We start from the raw sequence: 18,010 nt of genomic DNA on the forward strand, positions 1-18,010 counted from the left end.
CCCTCCCTCTCCCCTCCCCCACCTCCCTCTGGTCTCTCCCCGCCGCCTCCCGCCTCCCTCTCATCTCCAGCAGCTCTATCAGAAACGCTGTGCTCCGTTTGTATTTCTGATTTGGTGCCCACTCTTTGCTGGAGTTACGGTACAGCGTCCCTAACTCCGAACCTGTGTTTCCTTGGCAGACCTGGACTCCAGAGTGAACTCCGAAGGCCTGGATAAAATCTTAAAGCCCTCGGAGCCCCAGACCAGATCTTATTTCAAGAGTGTGTCCGTGTCGAAAGTCGTCCTCCCTGACGGGGTGAGTGCTGATAATGCTGTAATTCTACACTGCTCCCCACTCCCGAAGCTGTCCTGTGGAACTGCCTGTCGAGCGCTGTCACTTCAGGCAGGCCATGCAGGGCAGCACACAAGGCTCCAGCGCTCATGGGCGCGATGTGTGGCTTTAAGAGGTGTGTTTTGTCCTGTTTTTTTTAAATTAGAGACTGGGGGACAGGTACCAAGCAGTCTATGAGAAAATAAACAACTTAGAGTCATAGAGCTGTACGGCACGGAAACAGACCCTTTGGTCCAACTCATCCAGTCCAATTTGCCATTTGGCACATATCCCTCTGAACCATTCCGATTCATATCGCCATCTAGATGCCTTTTAAATGTTGGCATTGTACCAGCCTCCATCACTTCCTCTGGGAGCTCATTCCATACACACACCACCCTCTGCCTGAAAACATTGCCCCTCAGGTCCCTCTTAAATCTTTCCCCTCTCACCTTAAACCTATGCCCCTCTTGTTTTGGATTACCCCACCCAATAATCCCAAACTAAACTAGTCCCACCTGCCTGCTCCTGGCCCAAATCCCTCCAAACCTTTCCTACTCTTGTCTTTTAAATGTTGTAACTGTACCCACATCCATCACTTCCTCGGGAAGTTCATTCCACACACACCCCACACGCTGTGTGAAAAAATTGCCCCTCATGTCGTCTTTAAATTTTTTTAATCTTTAAATTTTTCAAAATCTTTCTCCTCTCACATTAAAAATGTGCCCCCTACTCTTGAAATCCCCCATCCTCGGGAAAAGACACCGCCATTAACTCTATCTATGCCCCTGATGATTTTATAAACTTCTACAAGGTCACTTGTCAACCTCCTACACTCCAGTGGAAAAAGTCCCAGCCTTCCCAGCCTACCCAGCCCTTCTTTATAACTCAAAGCTTCCATACCCAGCAACATCCTGGTAAATCTCTTCTGAACTTTCTCCAGCTTAATAATATCCTTCCTATTAGCAGGGAGACCAGAGCTGGACACAGTACTCCAGAAGAGGCCTCACTGTTGCGAAGTTGGGTAGAGTACTTGTGGGTTGTGAGGCAGGAAGTTAGAATTTGGTTTTTGTAAAATGCTAGGGAGGGGGAAGGCATTGTGTGGTCCCTTTTAAAAAGATGATGTGCTTTTTCTGTGCTTAGAGATGTGAAATGGATGTCTGTTAGCAGCAGCTTGAGAGGTTGCAAGTACACAGAGAACACCTGAATTGAAACTCTTGTATCGAAAGGCCATACAGTTAGCAGGCCAAGCAGCAGTTTCTTTTTTAAACCAAGACAACAGGCTTTTGAATCCACCCAATCAATTTGAACCAGGCACTTACATACCAAAAACCTGTTGAATTTAAATCTGATGGTTTTATCAACAAAGGACTAATCCAATTGTAAGAAATATTGATATGTCATCAAGGGTCTAAAAGAAGGGGCAGTCGGACAAAGAGGCCAGAGCTAACTGCCGTCTGCCAGAGCTAACAGCCCTCAGCTCTCAAGAGAATCACTGGCTCTCACAGCCTCCTCTATGTCTTAGAGAAAGCACCATATAGATAACAATGGTATTAACAACTAGTTAATATTCCTGACAGAAGAATTGACAGAGAAGGCACGGAACATTCCGGAAGACGCATAACCTGGCTGTAATTTCAACATACTAAATTCTATTTTTTTAAACATAAGTGGGACTTGTATTTATTGGAACAGCATACTATTAGAATCTTGCTTTATTCGGGAATAGTTAGTGGTTAGAAGGGATTTATTTGGTTTGTTAATAGTTTAGTTAATTTGCTCACTGTTAGATAAATAAATTGTTGCTTGTTGATTGTAAATTGAGCATCGGGGATTTATTTTATTTAACCACGAGAAGTTGCTGACAAGCAGGTTACACCACTTTTCAACCTCGATTTACAGATTATAGGGAGAGGTGCTCCTCTTTGGGACTTTTGGTTATAGTTCTTGGGAGTGGGTTAACCTCTGCTCTATAACACTCACCAAAGTCCTGTACAACCTCAAATAAATCACACGACACCAGGTTATTAGTCCAACAGGTTTATTTGAAGACCCAAGCTTTTGGAGTCTCGCTCCTTTGTCAGGTGTCAGTCTTCTGTACAACTTCAAGGTGACTTCCTACATAGTGTTTGAATAAATCGTTTGTTGCTTGGCGTCGAATGTTTTGACCCAATCGAATTGCATCTGGAACACGGCACATCACATTTACCATTAAAATAAGAAAAAGTTAGGGTCCAGGCTGCTTTCTTAAAATATTGAGGGGGTCTGGCCTATAACATTAGGTAGAATCCCATGAGCCTGTTCCCTATGTCCACTCACTAATCCCTCCTCCGTTGAGAGGCTGGTGCATATTTGTGTGGATGCAGAAGGTCATGCTTGCAGAGGCCAGTGTCTAGCGTTGTGGGTGCCATTCTGCGACGAGACAGCACTTCCTGAACCAGCCTGGCCTGTCTGTACCGCCGCGCTAACCCATTTAACTTAATCCGTCGCTGTGAGTGCCAGGCTAGTGGGCATCTGGGAGCGTCGGCAGGCTGGGTCCTCTGTCTTCTGTGCAGGCGAAAGGAACGTGCGAACTTTAACAAGTTAAACTGGAAGTAACCCGACATAAGAACTGCGGGGTGCTGTAAAAATGGAAATAGCTGGAAAAGCTCAGCAGGCCACAGCAGCGCCTGTGGAGAGAGATCAGAGTTGATGTTTCGGATCAAGTGACCCTTCCTCAGAACTGATGGTCGTGAGGAAAATGTCGGTTTTAATGCAGAAGATAGGGTGGGGAGAGAGGGTAAGGAGTAAATGATAGAGGCCAAAGAGAGGGGGTAACACTTGGACAGACAAAAGGAGTGGATAACGACCTGGGTAGGAAGGTGAATAGCTGTTAACAGGGACTGCTAGGGGCTAACATAGGATGGTGTGTAATCACAGACTGTGATAACAAGGCCTGGCGTGTTTGGGGTTGGGGTAAGGACATGGGAGGGCTGTTGGACTCGGTATTCAGCCCAAAAGGTTGCAGGGTCCCCAAGCGGAAAATGAGGTGCTGTCCTTCCAGGCAGGAGCAAATTACTGCAGAGGCTGGAATCTGTACCGAAAACAACGAAATGCTGGAAATCACAGCGGCTCAGGCAGCATCCGTGTAGAGAGAGACAGAGGGAGCAAGCTAACGTTTCGAGTTTGGTTGACTCTTTCGTCAGAGCTGAGCTTTGCTGGAGCACTGCAGCAAGCCTGAGACAGAGATGTTGGCCATGGCAGCAGGGTGGTGTGTTGAAGTGGCAGGCAACTGGAAGCTCGGGGTCTTTTTTTAAATTTGTTTTGCAGATGGAGAGCTGCCAGACCTGCTGAGCTTTTCCAGCAGGTGCCCGTTTTTGAAACTAACCCGAACCATGTCACAGTTGGGCAGAGGTTCCTGGGTGTATTTCTGCTGACGAACAACGTGGTCAGCCAGGGATTGGCTGGTGTCTTCAGACCAGCTTCTCCTGTGGAGTTGGAGGTGGGGGGGGCGCAATCGTTAAGGTCTGTAATGTTTAACTTTTAACTTTGTTCTTTATTTCTTGTTCTTAAGATTTTGTACTTGTACCTATACTTGTACTTTTTTTTCACTGTACTCCTGTATGGAGTCCTACAGCATGGAAACAGACCCTTCGGTCAGTCCACACCGAACATAATCCCAAACTAAAATAGTCCCACCTGCCTGCTCCTGGCCCATATCCCTCCAAACCTTTCCCATTCATGTACTTATCCAAATGTCTTTTAAATGTTCTAAGTGTGCCCACATTTACCACTTCCTCTGGAAGTTCATTCCACGCACGAACCACCCTCTGTGTTAAAAAAAAAAAAAAAAAAATTGGCCCCTCATGTCTTCTTTAAATCTCTCTCGTCTCACCTTAAAAGTGTGCCCCCTAGTCTTGAAATCCCCCATCCACAGGAAAAGACACCTGCCATTAATCCTATCTATACCCTTCACGATTTTATAAACTTCTATAAGGTCACCTCTTAACCTCCTGCGCTTCGGTGAAAAGAGACCCAGCCTATCCAGCCTTTCTTTATAACTCAAACCTTCCATACCCAGCAACATCCTGGTAAATCTCTTCTGAACCCTCTCCAGCTTGATAATATCCTTCCTATAATTGGAGAGGCTTCACCAATGTCTTGTACAACCTCAACATGACTTCCCATATAGTGTTAAAATTTTTATCTCTGCCAAGAAATGACGCGAGTGCGAGGGAGGAGCATAGTCAGGCATCTTCCGATGCCCGCCATAGCCAAATTTCTACTTGCGGTTGCTCGGCGCTGCCTGTAAAGCATTGACCCATGTTGAGCGCAGGGAAGTGGGGCTTGTGAGAGAGGACAGGCTGTGAACAATTGGGGAGGTGTGTGTGGGCGCGCGGAATGCTGTCTAAATGTGTCACGTTAAAATATGTCCCTCCCACCACTGCCCCAACTCTTCAGAGCGTAGAGGAACGTCGAGTGACACGGGACGGTGAAGGGAATGAGGAGACCACAGTGACGCGGGCGCACGGGGAGCAGTCGTACACCACAGTGACCCGACGGGACGCTCAGGGCAAGGAGGAACGCACCGAAGAGATGGTCAACATGGATGACAGTGAGTGTTCGGGAGGGTGTGGACAGGTATCTCAGGGGAGACCGTGTCTTTGAAAACCATCGGTGCCTCTGAAAGGCAGCTGAGGTGGCGGGAGGTCAAGCTGTGGAGGTGTTGAGGGCTGTTAATGAATGGCAGTGTAGGGGAGGGTCCCAGGAACATGGCAGCCAGTGTCCTTGTTCTGCATTATAAACCAGGGGCTGAGTATGTGTATGTGACACAGTCTGTGGCTGCATGTCACATCTCTCTGTGTGTGTGTGTGTGTGTGTGTGTGTGTGTGTGTGTCTCTGCCCGGTGTGCACTCATGCAGTGCTATGCATGTCACATCTGTGTGTGTGTGTGTGTGTGTATCTGCCCGGTGTGTGAGTGTATTTATAGTTGTATTAATGCATTTCTATGTGCATAGTTGTGTGGCTGTATATATGTATGCACGTATATGGCTGTTTGTGTGTGCTTGTGTACTCGTATGTGTGTGGCAGTGTCCTTGCGTGCTTGTACGTGTGTGTGTGTGGCTGTATACGTGCACATGTGAGAGGATGTGTGCATGCTTGTATATTTGTGTGTATGTGTTTATGTTGTTTACTCACATGCCTTTGTGTGTGTAGACATGTGCTTATATATTCGCTATGTGCTTGTTTATCGGTGTGTGTGCGCGATCGGATTTTGTATCGGCGTGCACGCATTTGCTCACGAGCTCGTGTGCATTTGCGTGCACGCCAAACGTCTTTGCTTGTATACTCTGCGGCTGTGTGCATTCTTGTATACTCTTTTTATGTGGTTCTGTTGTGTGCTAGTAATGCGGTGTGTGCGCGTGTGTTTTAAGTGCGGCTGGCGGAAGATGCGGGGATGCCCTCGGCCTCCCCTCTGCCCGCAGCCCTCTGGTGCCTGGGCGGAGTGGTTTGCGCTGGCCAGCAGTAACTGTTTCCCGTTCTCTCGCGCAGGCGAACGACAAAGGTTCACAGAGCACTGGGAGCACCGGCCAGGAAAGGACACTCCGAGTGAGCTGCAGACGTTCGGTGACTCTCTCTCCTTCCTCGATAAGCTGCTCAAGGGGATCTTCAGCCGCTGACTGAGTCTCACACAGCAAGGGGCAACTTGGTGGGGTGGGGGGGGTAATATAATATGAGAAGAGACCACAATTGGACTGGCTGTAGGTTGTGTGTGTGACTGTTTGTGTCTGCCCTTAACTATATGAGTGTTTTGTGTCTCTGTATGTGTGTGTCATGGGAAGTGTCAGCTGCAGGGCCAGCATCTGCGGTGAACAGACCCGTTTTTTGGAGTGAAACCGGATGCATTTTCAGGTCGACAACACATTCACTTGTTGGGCGGGGGGTGGGAACAGACCATGGCTTTCCTGACATCGACGGAGTATTGCGCTGTCTCACTGAACTGTGCACAACATCGCTGTGCCCGCACGCACACTCTGCTCCGTGCCCTCCCGATTGGGTATGTTCCACATGCGATGTAACCTGCGCAGACTCTGCACGCTTCTCCTGAAGTTTGAGATGTCATTCGTTCAGGTGCAATAAAGTAAACGTCGTTCATTTTGGTTTGAGCTCTCCTGGTCTACCGTGGTTGCACACCACCCCCTGGCATTGCCCCTCTCTAAGGATTGTGTGTCGGAGGCCCACTGTAGAACCAGAAAGCACTGCACAGGTTGGCACCACCGATGCTGGCACTGGGGAGCACCACATGTCCGAGGGTCAGCGCCGAGGGAGCGGGCGCTGTCGGAGGGTCAGCGCCGAGGGAGCGGGCGCTGTCGGAGGGTCAGCGCCGAGGGAGCGGGCGCTGTCGGGAATAGTGTGCCAATTTTGAGGCTGTGATATTAAGCATGGCACCTACCCACCCTCCCCACCACCTCTGACTCTGGAGTCTGTGACTCCAGAGACCCCCACCCCTCCCCACAGTGATGGGGGCCACCCTCTGAAACGGCCCTGAGTGAGATGCTCAATTGACTTAGGGTCAGGTGAAGATGCCGCCCCAGTCAGGAACATGCACATCCCAAGAAAGAATGACAAAAATCTCAGTGGGCAATTATTTTAACTCAGTCCCGTTTTATTGCGTCTCCTCACTGTATGTTTACAAACAGGGCCTGCCTTTAGCATCGTGGCTGTGCCTTTGTAAACTGATATTGTGTGCCCCCTCCTGAACTGTCTCTATTCCTATCCACTCCTCATGTACATAATCCTCTGCACCTTCTTATCCCTCTCCCCATCTATCTTGTGTGCTTTCTCTATCCCTGCCTTGCTGTCTCACTTGCTCTTATTTATCTCTCTCCTTGCTTTCTACCTATTTACCTTTGTCTCGGTCTCTCTTTTAGTCCTTGCTGTCTCACTGTTATGCTCGCGTTCATCTCCCCATCCTCGCTCTCTTCACTCTTGTCAACTCCTCTCTTCCTACTGCACTCTTTTTTGCCCTGTCTCTCTCTCATATCTGTGTCGGTCTCGCTGACTCTGTCTCCCTCTCTTGCTTCAGCTGTGTCTCTCAGCCTTTCGCTCTTATGCTCTCTCATTCTCTCTCTTGCTGTCTCCCTTGTCATTGCCCTCTCTCTTTCACTCGCTCTCTATTGCTCTCGCTCCCTGTCTCTCATTCTCTCTGTCTGGCTGTCTCACCCTCTGTTCCACTTTCTCTTACACTCTCGTTTATTCTTGCTCTCTTTCTCTCACTCTGTGTCTCACTCTCTTTCATCCTCATTCTCTCTCACTCCCTCTGGCAGGTGCTTCCCCTTCAGTCTCACTGTCTCTCACTGTTTTGTCTTCATGCCATCTTAATTTCTGTTGCTGTCACTCTCTCTTCCTCTGCCTCGTTGTTTTTCTCGTTCTGTCTGTCTGTTTTGTTCTCTCTCTCACACACACACACACACACACATACACAGCCTCTGGCATGCTGTCTGTGCTTTGCCCCTCCTAATGTATCCTCTGGCCTGGTGTATGTTATAATCCGAGGGAGCGGGCACCATCGGAGGGTCAGCACCGAGGGAGCGGGCACTGTCGGAGGGTCAGCGCCAAGGGAGCACCTCTTTGGCATCGGAGGGGCCAAGAGCAACTGAATGTTTGGAAGCTGAGGGTCAGGCTGTGGGGGTGGGGTGGGCAGAGGCTCTTCATGCAGGCAGTGCCAACTTATCACGTTCAGGAGGTCCAGCGTGGAAACATGGAGAAAGCTGGTGAGGTTTGAATGGTCCCAGGTATGAGGTGATTCAGTTGTGAGGGAAGATGAGAGAGTTTGGGACTTAGCTGTCAGAGTGGAATATGATTGCCGTTTTGACTGCTGTGAGCAACTGCATTGAGGGATTTGTGGGTCCTTGCACATCAGTGACAGCAATGCCTCCAAGTTTAACCAGTGGGGCCCTTCTGGTATGTGGCAGTGTCCTTACCTCTGGAACAGAAGGCCCAGGTTCTAGTCCTGCCTGTGCTAGAGGTGTGTCATGCCACTTCTAAGTGGTTGGTTTAAACATTCTTCACGTTCAGTGGGTAATAGGGAAGGCAAAGGGATTGTTGGCCCTTATTGCAAAGAGAATGGTGGATTCATTGCTCTCTTGAGGCACAGTGGTAGTGTCCTTACCTCTGGAATGGAAGGCCCAGGTTCAAGTTCCACCTGGTGTGTAATAACATATCTGAACAGCTTGATTAGAAATCTAGTTTAATTTTTTTTAAAATGGAAGGTTTTGCTATAAGTACACAAGGGACTTGTCAGACTACCGAGTGGTTTTAGTCAGCACTCATTTCTCAAAGCTCCAGGGACACAACTGTGTGAAGTTTGCACATTCTCCCAGTGTCTGCATGGGTTTCGTCCAGGTGCTCCAGTTTCGTAGAATCCCTACACTGTGGCAACAGGTCCTTCAGCCCAACAAGTCCACACCCAGACCCATCGCTCCTGTAACCCACCTAATCTACACATCCCTGAACATGATGGGTAATTTAGCACGGCCAATCCACCCTAACCTGCACATCTTTGGACTGTGGGAGGAAGCCCACGCAGACACAGGGAGAATATGCAAATTCCACACAGACAGTCACCTGAGGGTGGGATTGAACCCAGGTCCCTGGGGCTGTGAGGCAGCAGTGCTAACCACTGAGCCACTGTGCTGCCTCTTACAGTCCAAAGATGTACAGGTTAGGGTGGATTGGCCAAGTAAGTTGCCTTGTACAGGCCAGGGATGTGCAGGTTAGGATGGATTGGCATTTTGTATATTAACATAATACTACATGGTATTAAAATAATAGGTCCTTGCATGGTATTTTGTATATTAATATAGTACATGGTATTAAAATAATTTACAAAATACCATGCAAAGACCTATTATTTTAATACCATGTAGTATTATGTTAATATACAAAATGTCAATCCATCCTAACCTGCACATCCCTGGCCTGTATTTTGGTATTTTGTAGATTGATATATTACATGGTATTAATATACAAAATGTCAAAATACAGTCCTTGCATGGTATTTTGTATATTAATACCATGTAATATATTAATCTACAAAATACCAAAATACAGTCCAATTCTCAGTTGCCTCACTACACACGGACAACGAGCGACACAAATTTGACTGGGACAACACATCCACAATTGCATGAGCCAAACAGAGAGACACCAGGGAATTCCTGGAGGCCTGGTATTCCAACCGGAACTCCATCAACAAACGCATTGAGTTAGACCCTGTGAAGAAACCACTGAGAAACAGAACCGGAAGTGATACCAACCACCCCAGCAAACCGAGGCATATAAATAACAAGCAGGACAGAACACTGGAGGGGGCACACTGATGATGTTGTCTAGTAGGGTGACAAAACGTTTGCGACTAAACCCACCGGCTGGGCAAGCATGTCTACAACCTAATTTCCTTGGCCTGCCACGGAAGTATAGGAGTTGTTGTGTGGCCTTGACCGTTTTTGTTGACGTAGGTGGACCAGGACAGTTTGGTAGGGATCGTCGCTCGCAGGGACTGGATACTCTCGAACATCTTAGATGTACACAAGGGTGTGCCCTCTTGAAGTCAGTGACCAGTTCCCACAGCGATAGGTGGTATCTGAAAGGGCCCGTCTGCAGTGGGACTTCGCGTTTTCCAATTACAGCCTGAAACTTGTCTGTCGAGGGGAAACCTGAAAATGCTCTCGTCACAGAGTCGGGGAACGGGAGAGACTGGAAATACCGGCGGGGCAACCAGATGCCCATCCCACATCCCACACCCCACACGCTCAGAAATTTCAAAACAAATCTCATCTGAGGGAGGGTGAAGGAGAGAGTGGGAGGGCATGGTCACAGTTGAGACCCAGTGACTGTTTGGCCCAGAACTGGTCATGGGGTGGGGGCGGCATTTATCCACCACCCCAATTGTTACGCACGCCCCACGTTGCTGTCATCTCTGGGCTCAGAGGGTAAATGGGAATGGGTGCACTGCGAAGCCCCATATAGCCAAATGGCCTTCCCTCCGCTTGCACCGGAAAGAGCCCTGACCAAACCACTTTTCCGCCACCCCGCGCCTCCTCCCACACAACTCTTCCCAAACCTTCAGAAGTAAGAGGTTGAGAGTTTGGGTCCCCAGACCCCATTGTAACTGGGACACCCAATCCAGAGGCAGGTTACCAGGGAGGGTGTTCAAGGAGCGTTGTAGTGATGGAGGGTCAGTGCTGAGGGAGAGCCATGCTGTCGGAGGGTCTGCACTGCAGGAGTGGGCATAGTTGGAGGGTCAGCACTGAGGGAACGGGCAATGTCGGAGGGTCAGTGCTGAGGGAGCGGGCACTGTCGGACGGTCAGTGCTGAGGGAACGGGCACTGTCAGAGGATCGGCACTGAGGAGGTGTCACATTGTCAGAAGGTCAGCAATGAGGGAGTGGGCACTGTCAGAGGGTCAGCCTGAGCTAGTGGGTACCACTGGACGGTCAGGGCTGAGGGAACGGGCACTGTCAGAGGGTCAGGGCTGAGGGAACGGGCACTGTCGGAGGGTCAGTGCTGAGGGAGAGCTGCACTGTCAGAGGGTCAGCATTGAGGTAGCTGGCACCTTTGGAGTGTCAGCGCCGAGGGATTGCCGCACTGTCGGAGGGTCAGCGCCGAGGGAGCAGGCAGTGTCAGAGGGTTGGCACTGAGGGAGTGGGCACTGTCAGAGGTCAGCACTGAGGGAGTGGGTGCCATCGGAGGGTCAACGCTGAGGGAGCGCCGCACTGTCGGAGGGTCGGCGCCAAGGGAGCAGGCACTGTCGGAGCCGAGGGAGCGCCGCACTGTCGGAGGGTCGGCGCTGAGGGAGCGCCGCACTGTCGGAGGGTCGGCGCCGAGGGAGCGGGCACTGTCAGAGATCAGCACTGACAGAGTGCCGCACTGTCGGAGGGCCAGCGCCGAGGGAGCGGGAGCTGTCGGAGGGGATTGCATGGCGGTTGATATGTGACCGAGAGTTACCCCTCGACCCGTAGCACGACAGAGAAAAGATCCTGCTGTCCCACTGCCTGGATGCCGCCTCTGCCCTTTGACAACTGGCATTGCCCTGTCAGAAGCTGAGCAATCTGGGTTGGCTCTTTCCAGCTCACCCTGCCTTCCTGCAGCTGAGTCACTCAATAAATGTTCAGACACACCCCACCGTAGCAGCAGGTAGATTGAGCAGACTTTGCTTCTGAGAGAGAGAAAGAGGAGACAGGCCCCAGATCTCTGAAACTAATCCCCAGGTAAGGCCGCCTGTTCCAGGAAAAGCCTGCAGTTCTGTGTTTGAGAGTTGGCTGGGAGGGTTAGGAGGGAGAGGGGAGGTGTTTGCTCCCTGATGAGAACTAGTTAGCATCAGAAGGTGGGCGTTATGACTTGACTCTCCATCCCAAACTCAGACAGGGGGAGACAGTCCAAGTCCATGAAAGGTTTTGCTGCTTTTTTATTTTTCACTGAGACTCTTCCCATGCCTGGTGCACCATCCCTCTGGCTCCCGCTGCCTTATCACCACTCCCCTAGGGGCAGGAATTACCTCAGAGCACCGAAAGGAAAAAAGTGTCCCACTTGCTACTAAACTCTGGAAACCCCCCTTCCCCGAAACGGGACGGTTTCAGCGGCGGATCTCTTGTGTCAGCAAAGTTTTGTTTGCTGCTTTCGAGGCGCGGTCTCTTCGTTGTTGTAATTTCCTTTTTGTTTCGTGTTTGAGACTTGAATTCCTTTCTGCGCTCCGAGAGAGAGAGAGAGAGAAAGGTGGAGAGAGGAGGCGATCGGCTGTGGTCTTAATGAAACTTTTTCTGGACAACGCCCACTCCTGGGAAGAAAGTGAATACTTTAACCAGCCCCTACTCACTGAGAAAACTCTAATTTCAAAATACAAAACTAAGAAATTAACCAGCATCTAATGTAATCTCTCTGATTCTAGATTCTAAGCAGGATATTAACAAGCTCCTAATGTAATCCCTGATTCCAGATTCTAAGTAGGATATTAACAAGCTCCTAATGTAATCCCTGATTCCAGATTCTAAGTAGGATATTAACAAGCTCCTAATGTAATCCCTGATTCCAGATTCTAAGTAGGAGATTAACAGGCCCCTAATGTAATCCCTGATTCCAGATTCTAAGTAGGATATTAACAAGCTCCTAATGTAATCCTGAGCCCAGATTCTAAGCAGGAGATTAACCAGAGCCGATATCGAACTGACTGAGCCCAGGTACAAACCAGAGCTTTAACTAAAGTCTATTCTCAATGGCTACTCATCAGAGGGTTCAAACCCCACTCTGGCCAGCAAAGACTTACACTTCCCTAGATGCCTTTGCCCAGTTATGTTACCCCAGAAGAGTGATCGCTTTTGCAATGTCGGATTTCCCACAAGCAATGAGTCATTGGTGACCCAGATTATCGGGTCTTCTTTTGAATTAAATTGGCATGTGACAATCAACTTGGGGACAGCGGGGACAGCTGCCCACCCCACACTCCCCCCCTTTCCCCCTGAACGCCCACCCCACCGCCTCCCCCTGCCCCTTCCACACCGAGTGTCACTACAACCGTAGGGTGTGGTCTGTGTGTCGGAGGTAAATTTATTTTCTATCTTCGTTCATGGCCGTCCAGCATTTGTTGCTTGTCCCTAATTGCCCCTTGGACCAGAAGCAGGCCCTTTGGTCCATTGGCTCCTCCCTGCTGTTCAATGAGATCGCAGCTGATCCGATCTTCCTCTACTCCCATTTTCCCCGCCCTCTTCCCATCAACTCCCTTCCCGATTAAAAATCTCTCCGTCTCAGCTTTCAATATCCTGAATGACCCATCCTCGACAGCCCTCTGCAGTAAAGAATTCCACAGATTTGCTCCCCTCGGAGAGACAAGAAATTCCTCCCCAACTCCATCTTCAATGGGCGACCCCCTTATTCTGAGATGATGGCCCACTGGTCCTAGACTCTCCCACACACAAGGGGGAAACAACATCCCCACATATCCCCTGTCAATTTCTCCCTAAGAATCTTATACGTTTCAATGAGGTTGCCTGTCAATCCTCTAAACTCGAATGAGATGGGATTAGATTAATTTAGGGTCGGCATGGACGAGTTGGACCAAAGGGTCTGCTTCCATGCTGTACATCTCTATGAGTACAGGCCCAACTTCTCCTCATAATACAGCCCTTCTGTACCCAGTATCAGCCGAGTGAACCTCCTCAGGACTCTCTCCGAGGCCAGTCTATCTTTTCTTGGATACGGGGCCCCAGAGCTGACCACAGTATTCTGGCTGTGCTCTGACTGGAGCCTCGTATGGTTTTAGCAAAAAACCTCCCGACTTTTACATTCCATTCCCTTCAAAATAAAGGCCAACGATCCATTTGCCATCCTTATTGCCCGCTGAACATGGAATGCTGGCCCACGGAGGAACGTTCTGCATTCTGCAGCTTTATGCAGTCTTTCACCATTTCAATAATATTCGGCTCGTCTTTTCCCGCCAAAGCGCGTAACCTCATCGTTTCCAGTCCTTGAGCTGAGTGCCTCACTCAGGGGTAATTCAGAGTTCAGAGGCCACCGCATCACTATGGGGGGGGGGGGGGGTTGGCGGTGGTGGGGGGTGGTGTCTGGAGTCACATAGGCCCTGATCAGGTAGGGACATCCAATTTCCTTAACCATTAAGGTACCCTGATGGGGTTTTCACAACAATAGATTGGCATGGTCACCTCCTGGAGTTAGAGCTGTCCCAAACCCTCACCCTTCAGCCTCCGAGACAAGAGAGGGCAGACCATTAGACCCTTCCCTGTATTTTTCAGGCCAGCATTACGCCGCCCCATTTAGGGTGTGATGGAGGAAAAGCAGCCCCTGCACAGGAAGATCCCATACCCCTTTCTGATCCAAGCTGGGTGAACCAGTGCAGCAAGGAGCCAGCCCCGTCGAGGCAGGTATGTTTAGGCCCAGCAAACATTCCGGACTTTGCTCAATGACTCACAGCCACCCACCCACTGTTGTTTGTGGGCACCTCAGCCCTCCTAATCACACAGCCAGGCCCCATCCCTGTCGCCTCCTCCAGCCCCTACACCCCAACACCTACCACCGACAGTACCCGCTCCCGCAGCGCTGACCCACCGACAGTGCCCGCTCCCTCGGCGCTGACCCTCCGACAGTGCCCGCTCCCTCGGCGCTGACCCTCCGACAGTGCCCGTTCCCTCGGCGCTGACCCTCCGACAGTGCAGCACTGTTGGAATCTGATGGGTAGGCTGGTAAAAATTCTGACGTCGGACTGCTGAATCTAACTGAGGGCTGAAGTTTGTTTGCTGAGCCAATCCTGTCACTATCTGCTAATTTATTTGCCATGGGTTAAATTATTTTCCTGTTTTTGCAGGTCACAATGGTACTTGTGAATGAAATCCTCAGCCAAATTGTTCAAGTAGACCGGGTGAGTACAACACCTCCTTGTGAACAGACTGGGCACTACAAATGTACTTGCTTGATCTCTTCCCAGCCACGCTCACAAATCAATCAAAATTTCATCCTCCTGATCTAGTGCCTTCTGCCAGAAGATGGTTTTGATTGACGGAGGATGAGGAGAAGCTTGGGGTTCAGTGTGACGCACACCCTGGTTGCACAGCCTGCACACAAATGCGCCACTGTGGAGATTTCCTTTTATTCCGTATCTAACCCCATACTGTCCCTGTCCTGGGAGTGTTTGATTGGAGGGGGGGGACAGTGTAGAGGGAGCTTTACTCTGTATCTAACCGCGTGCTGTCCCTGTCCTGGGAGTGTTTGATTGGAGGGGGAGGACAGTGTAGAGGGAGCTTTACTCTGCATCTAACCCCATGCTGCTCCTGTCCCTGGGTGTGTTTGATGCGGTGGAGGGGGGCAGTGTAGTGGGAGCTTCACTCTGTATCTAACCCCTTGCTGTCCCTGTCCTGGGCGTGTTTGATGGTTGCGGGGGGCACAGTGTAGAAGGAGCTTTTCTCTGTATCTAACCCCGTGCTGTCCCTGTCCTGGGAGTGTTTGTTTGGGGAGGTCAGTGTAGAGTGAGATTGACTTTGGGGAGGCAATGGCCTAGTGTATGATCATGGGACTGTTAATCCAGAGACCTAGGTAATATCCTGGGGACCTGGGTTTGAATCTCGCCACAGCAGATGGTGGAATTTGAATTCAATAAATATCTGGAATTAAGAATCTAATGATGACCATGAATCCATTGTCAATTGTCAGGAAAAACCCAACTGGTTCACTAATGCCCTTTAGGGAAGGAAACTGCCATCCTTACCTGGTCTGGCCTACCTGTGACTCCAGACCCACAGCAATGTGGTTGACTCTTAACTGTCCTCTGGGCAATTAGGGATGGGCAATAAATGCTGCCCCGGCCAGCGACGTCCTTATCCCATGAATGAATAAAGGAAAAAAAAATCTAACCCTGTTTTGTCCCTGTCCTGGGAGCGTTTGCTTAGAAATGTATTCCTGATAATCTGTACCCTCCACCTCATCGGAATGCAATGAGGGAATTTGGCCTAAGATTGACTGAAGAAATTTCTGAAAGTGTTTTTATAAAATATCGACAAATGCGAGTCAGTAAGTCTCTCAGATGACATGGCCTGAGGTGTTGGAAAGAAACAGTGTAAAAGTATTTTGCATTCTGTGAAATGATGGAGAAGATATTTTAGCTTGTGCTCTTCCTCTGATAATCAAGGTACAAGTCTGGAGTGTCTTTGGGCTGAGGTTGTCTTAAATTTGAAATCGGAGATGGATTAATTTTTGATGGACCAAATTATTGAGGGTTATGGAGCAAAGGCACCTCATCGAAATATGTAGCACGGAAACAGACCCTTCGGTCCAACCCGTCCATGCCGACCAGAATCCTAAGTATATCCAGTCCCATTTGCCAGCATTTGGTCCATATCCCTCTAAACCCTTCCTATCCATGTACCTATCCAGATACCTTTTAAATGTTGTAATTGTACCAGGCTCCACCACTTCCTCTGGCAGCTTGTTCCATACACGCACCACCCTCTGTGTGAAAAAGTTGCTCTTCAGGTTCCTTTTATATCTTTCCCCCTCACCTTAAACCTATGCCCTTCTAGTTTTGGACTCCCCCCACCTTGGGGAAAAGACCTTGGCTATTCACCTTATCCATGCCCCTCATGATTTTATAAAACTCTATACGGTCACCCCTCAGCCTCCAACGCTCCAGGGAAAATAGCCCCAGCCTGTCCCTGTAGCTCAAACCATCCAACATCCTTGTCAATCTTTTCTGAACCCTTTCAAGTTTCACAACATTTTTTCCTACAGCAGGGAGACCAGAATTGAACGCAGTATTCCAAAAGGGGCCCTAACCAATGTCCTGTACAGCCGCAACACGACACTCCCAACTCCTATACTCACTGACCCATAAAGGCAAGCGTACCAAACACCTTCTTCACCGCCCTGTCTACCTGTGACTCCATTTTCAAGGAACTGTGAACCTGCACCCCAAGGTCTATTTGTTCAGCAACACTCCCCAGGACCTTACCATTAAATCCTGCCCTGATTCGCCTTTCCAAAATGCAGTATTTATCTAGATTAAACTCCACCTGCCACTCCTCGGCCCATTGGATCAAGGTCCCACTGAAATAACCTTCGTTGTCTACCACCCGCCCAATTTTGGCGTCACTTGCTCATTCTCGTCCTGTCCTTTCTCTGACTAATAACCAAGTGATGCAATTACTCTTGTTGCCATGAGTTACATAAATCTTATTTATACTACACCTTGCCGCAAGTATCTCTCTCCTGAGTCTGCGTTAATGCTGTGGGTCTGCTGTTACATACCTACATTGCTTTTCATGTCACTTTTAACATTGACTGTCTCTTAAATGTTATTTATTGCCTTCAAATATGACTCAAACCATATGATTCAATGAGATTAAGATAGAAAACAGGGGCAGGAGTAGGCCATTCGGCCCTTTTGAGTCTGCTCCTCCGTACAATAGGATCGTGGCTGATCATCCAACTCAGTTCCCTGCTCCCCAATTCCTCCCTCCCACCACCTTATGTCCAACCGCTTATGGCCCCGACTGCTTTCTGTGGCAGAGGATTCCACTCTCTGGGTGAAGCCATTTCTCCTCATCTCAGTCGGAAATGTCCTGATCCCATGTCCTTAGAACTCTCACCCTTTCCCCACCTCCCTGATTTTGGAAAGGTCCTAATTTTCCAGCTCATTCCACTCCTGATTTGAGAGAGCCTGTCCCCCATTACTTCGGCCTTGCCTGCATCGTAGCTCCAGCGCAGTCATATCTTATCAACCTGAGCTTGAATCTTTGCAGGTGGGGAGGCATTTTTGAGATTCCTTTCATTCTTCGTGAAGGCTAAGGTCCGTTTTCACTTGAAATTACAGCTCTTGTGAGGTGCTCACTGAACTGGTTTGGATTATCTCATTAATTCATCCTCCCAATCACTGAACCTGCGACATCATGCTAGATACTATAACTCACTCCCGGGGATCTGTTATTCTGTATATAAACCACCCCGAACCCCTTGATTAGATTCCAGTCTGTAACTCCCTCCTGGGGTATCTGTTATTCTGTATATAAACCACCCCGAACCCCTCGATTAGATTCCAGTCCGTAACTCCCTCCCGGGGTATCTGTTATTCTGTATATAAACCACCCCGAACCCCTCGGTTAGATTCCAGTCCGTAACTCCCTCCCGGGGTATCTGTTATTCTGTATATAAACCACCCCGC

At 49.4% G+C, this 18,010-nt stretch overlaps 2 protein-coding genes across 2 annotated transcripts in view; both read left to right on the plus strand.

Moving 5' to 3' along the window:
• The window catches only part of hax1 (HCLS1 associated protein X-1), an 11,448-nt gene extending 5,003 nt beyond the window's left edge, over positions 1–6,445 (plus strand). Inside the window, exons 4-6 of the mRNA XM_048620295.1 lie at positions 180–295; positions 4,751–4,904; positions 5,843–6,445. Of these exons, the coding sequence (XP_048476252.1) occupies positions 180–295; positions 4,751–4,904; positions 5,843–5,970 (398 nt within the window). The 3' untranslated portion in view covers positions 5,971–6,445. The remainder of the gene's footprint in view (positions 1–179; positions 296–4,750; positions 4,905–5,842) is intronic.
• Positions 6,446–11,452: 5,007 nt separating this feature from the next.
• The window catches only part of LOC109925547 (annexin A2-like), a 19,931-nt gene continuing 13,373 nt past the window's right edge, over positions 11,453–18,010 (plus strand). The window contains exons 1-2 of the mRNA XM_048620377.1: positions 11,453–11,561; positions 14,666–14,719. The gene's annotated coding sequence lies outside the window, so the exon portion shown is untranslated. The remainder of the gene's footprint in view (positions 11,562–14,665; positions 14,720–18,010) is intronic.

The sequence above is a fragment of the Rhincodon typus genome, chromosome 46 (assembly GCF_021869965.1).
Source record: "Rhincodon typus isolate 14 chromosome 46, sRhiTyp1.1, whole genome shotgun sequence".
NCBI lineage: Eukaryota > Metazoa > Chordata > Chondrichthyes > Orectolobiformes > Rhincodontidae > Rhincodon > Rhincodon typus.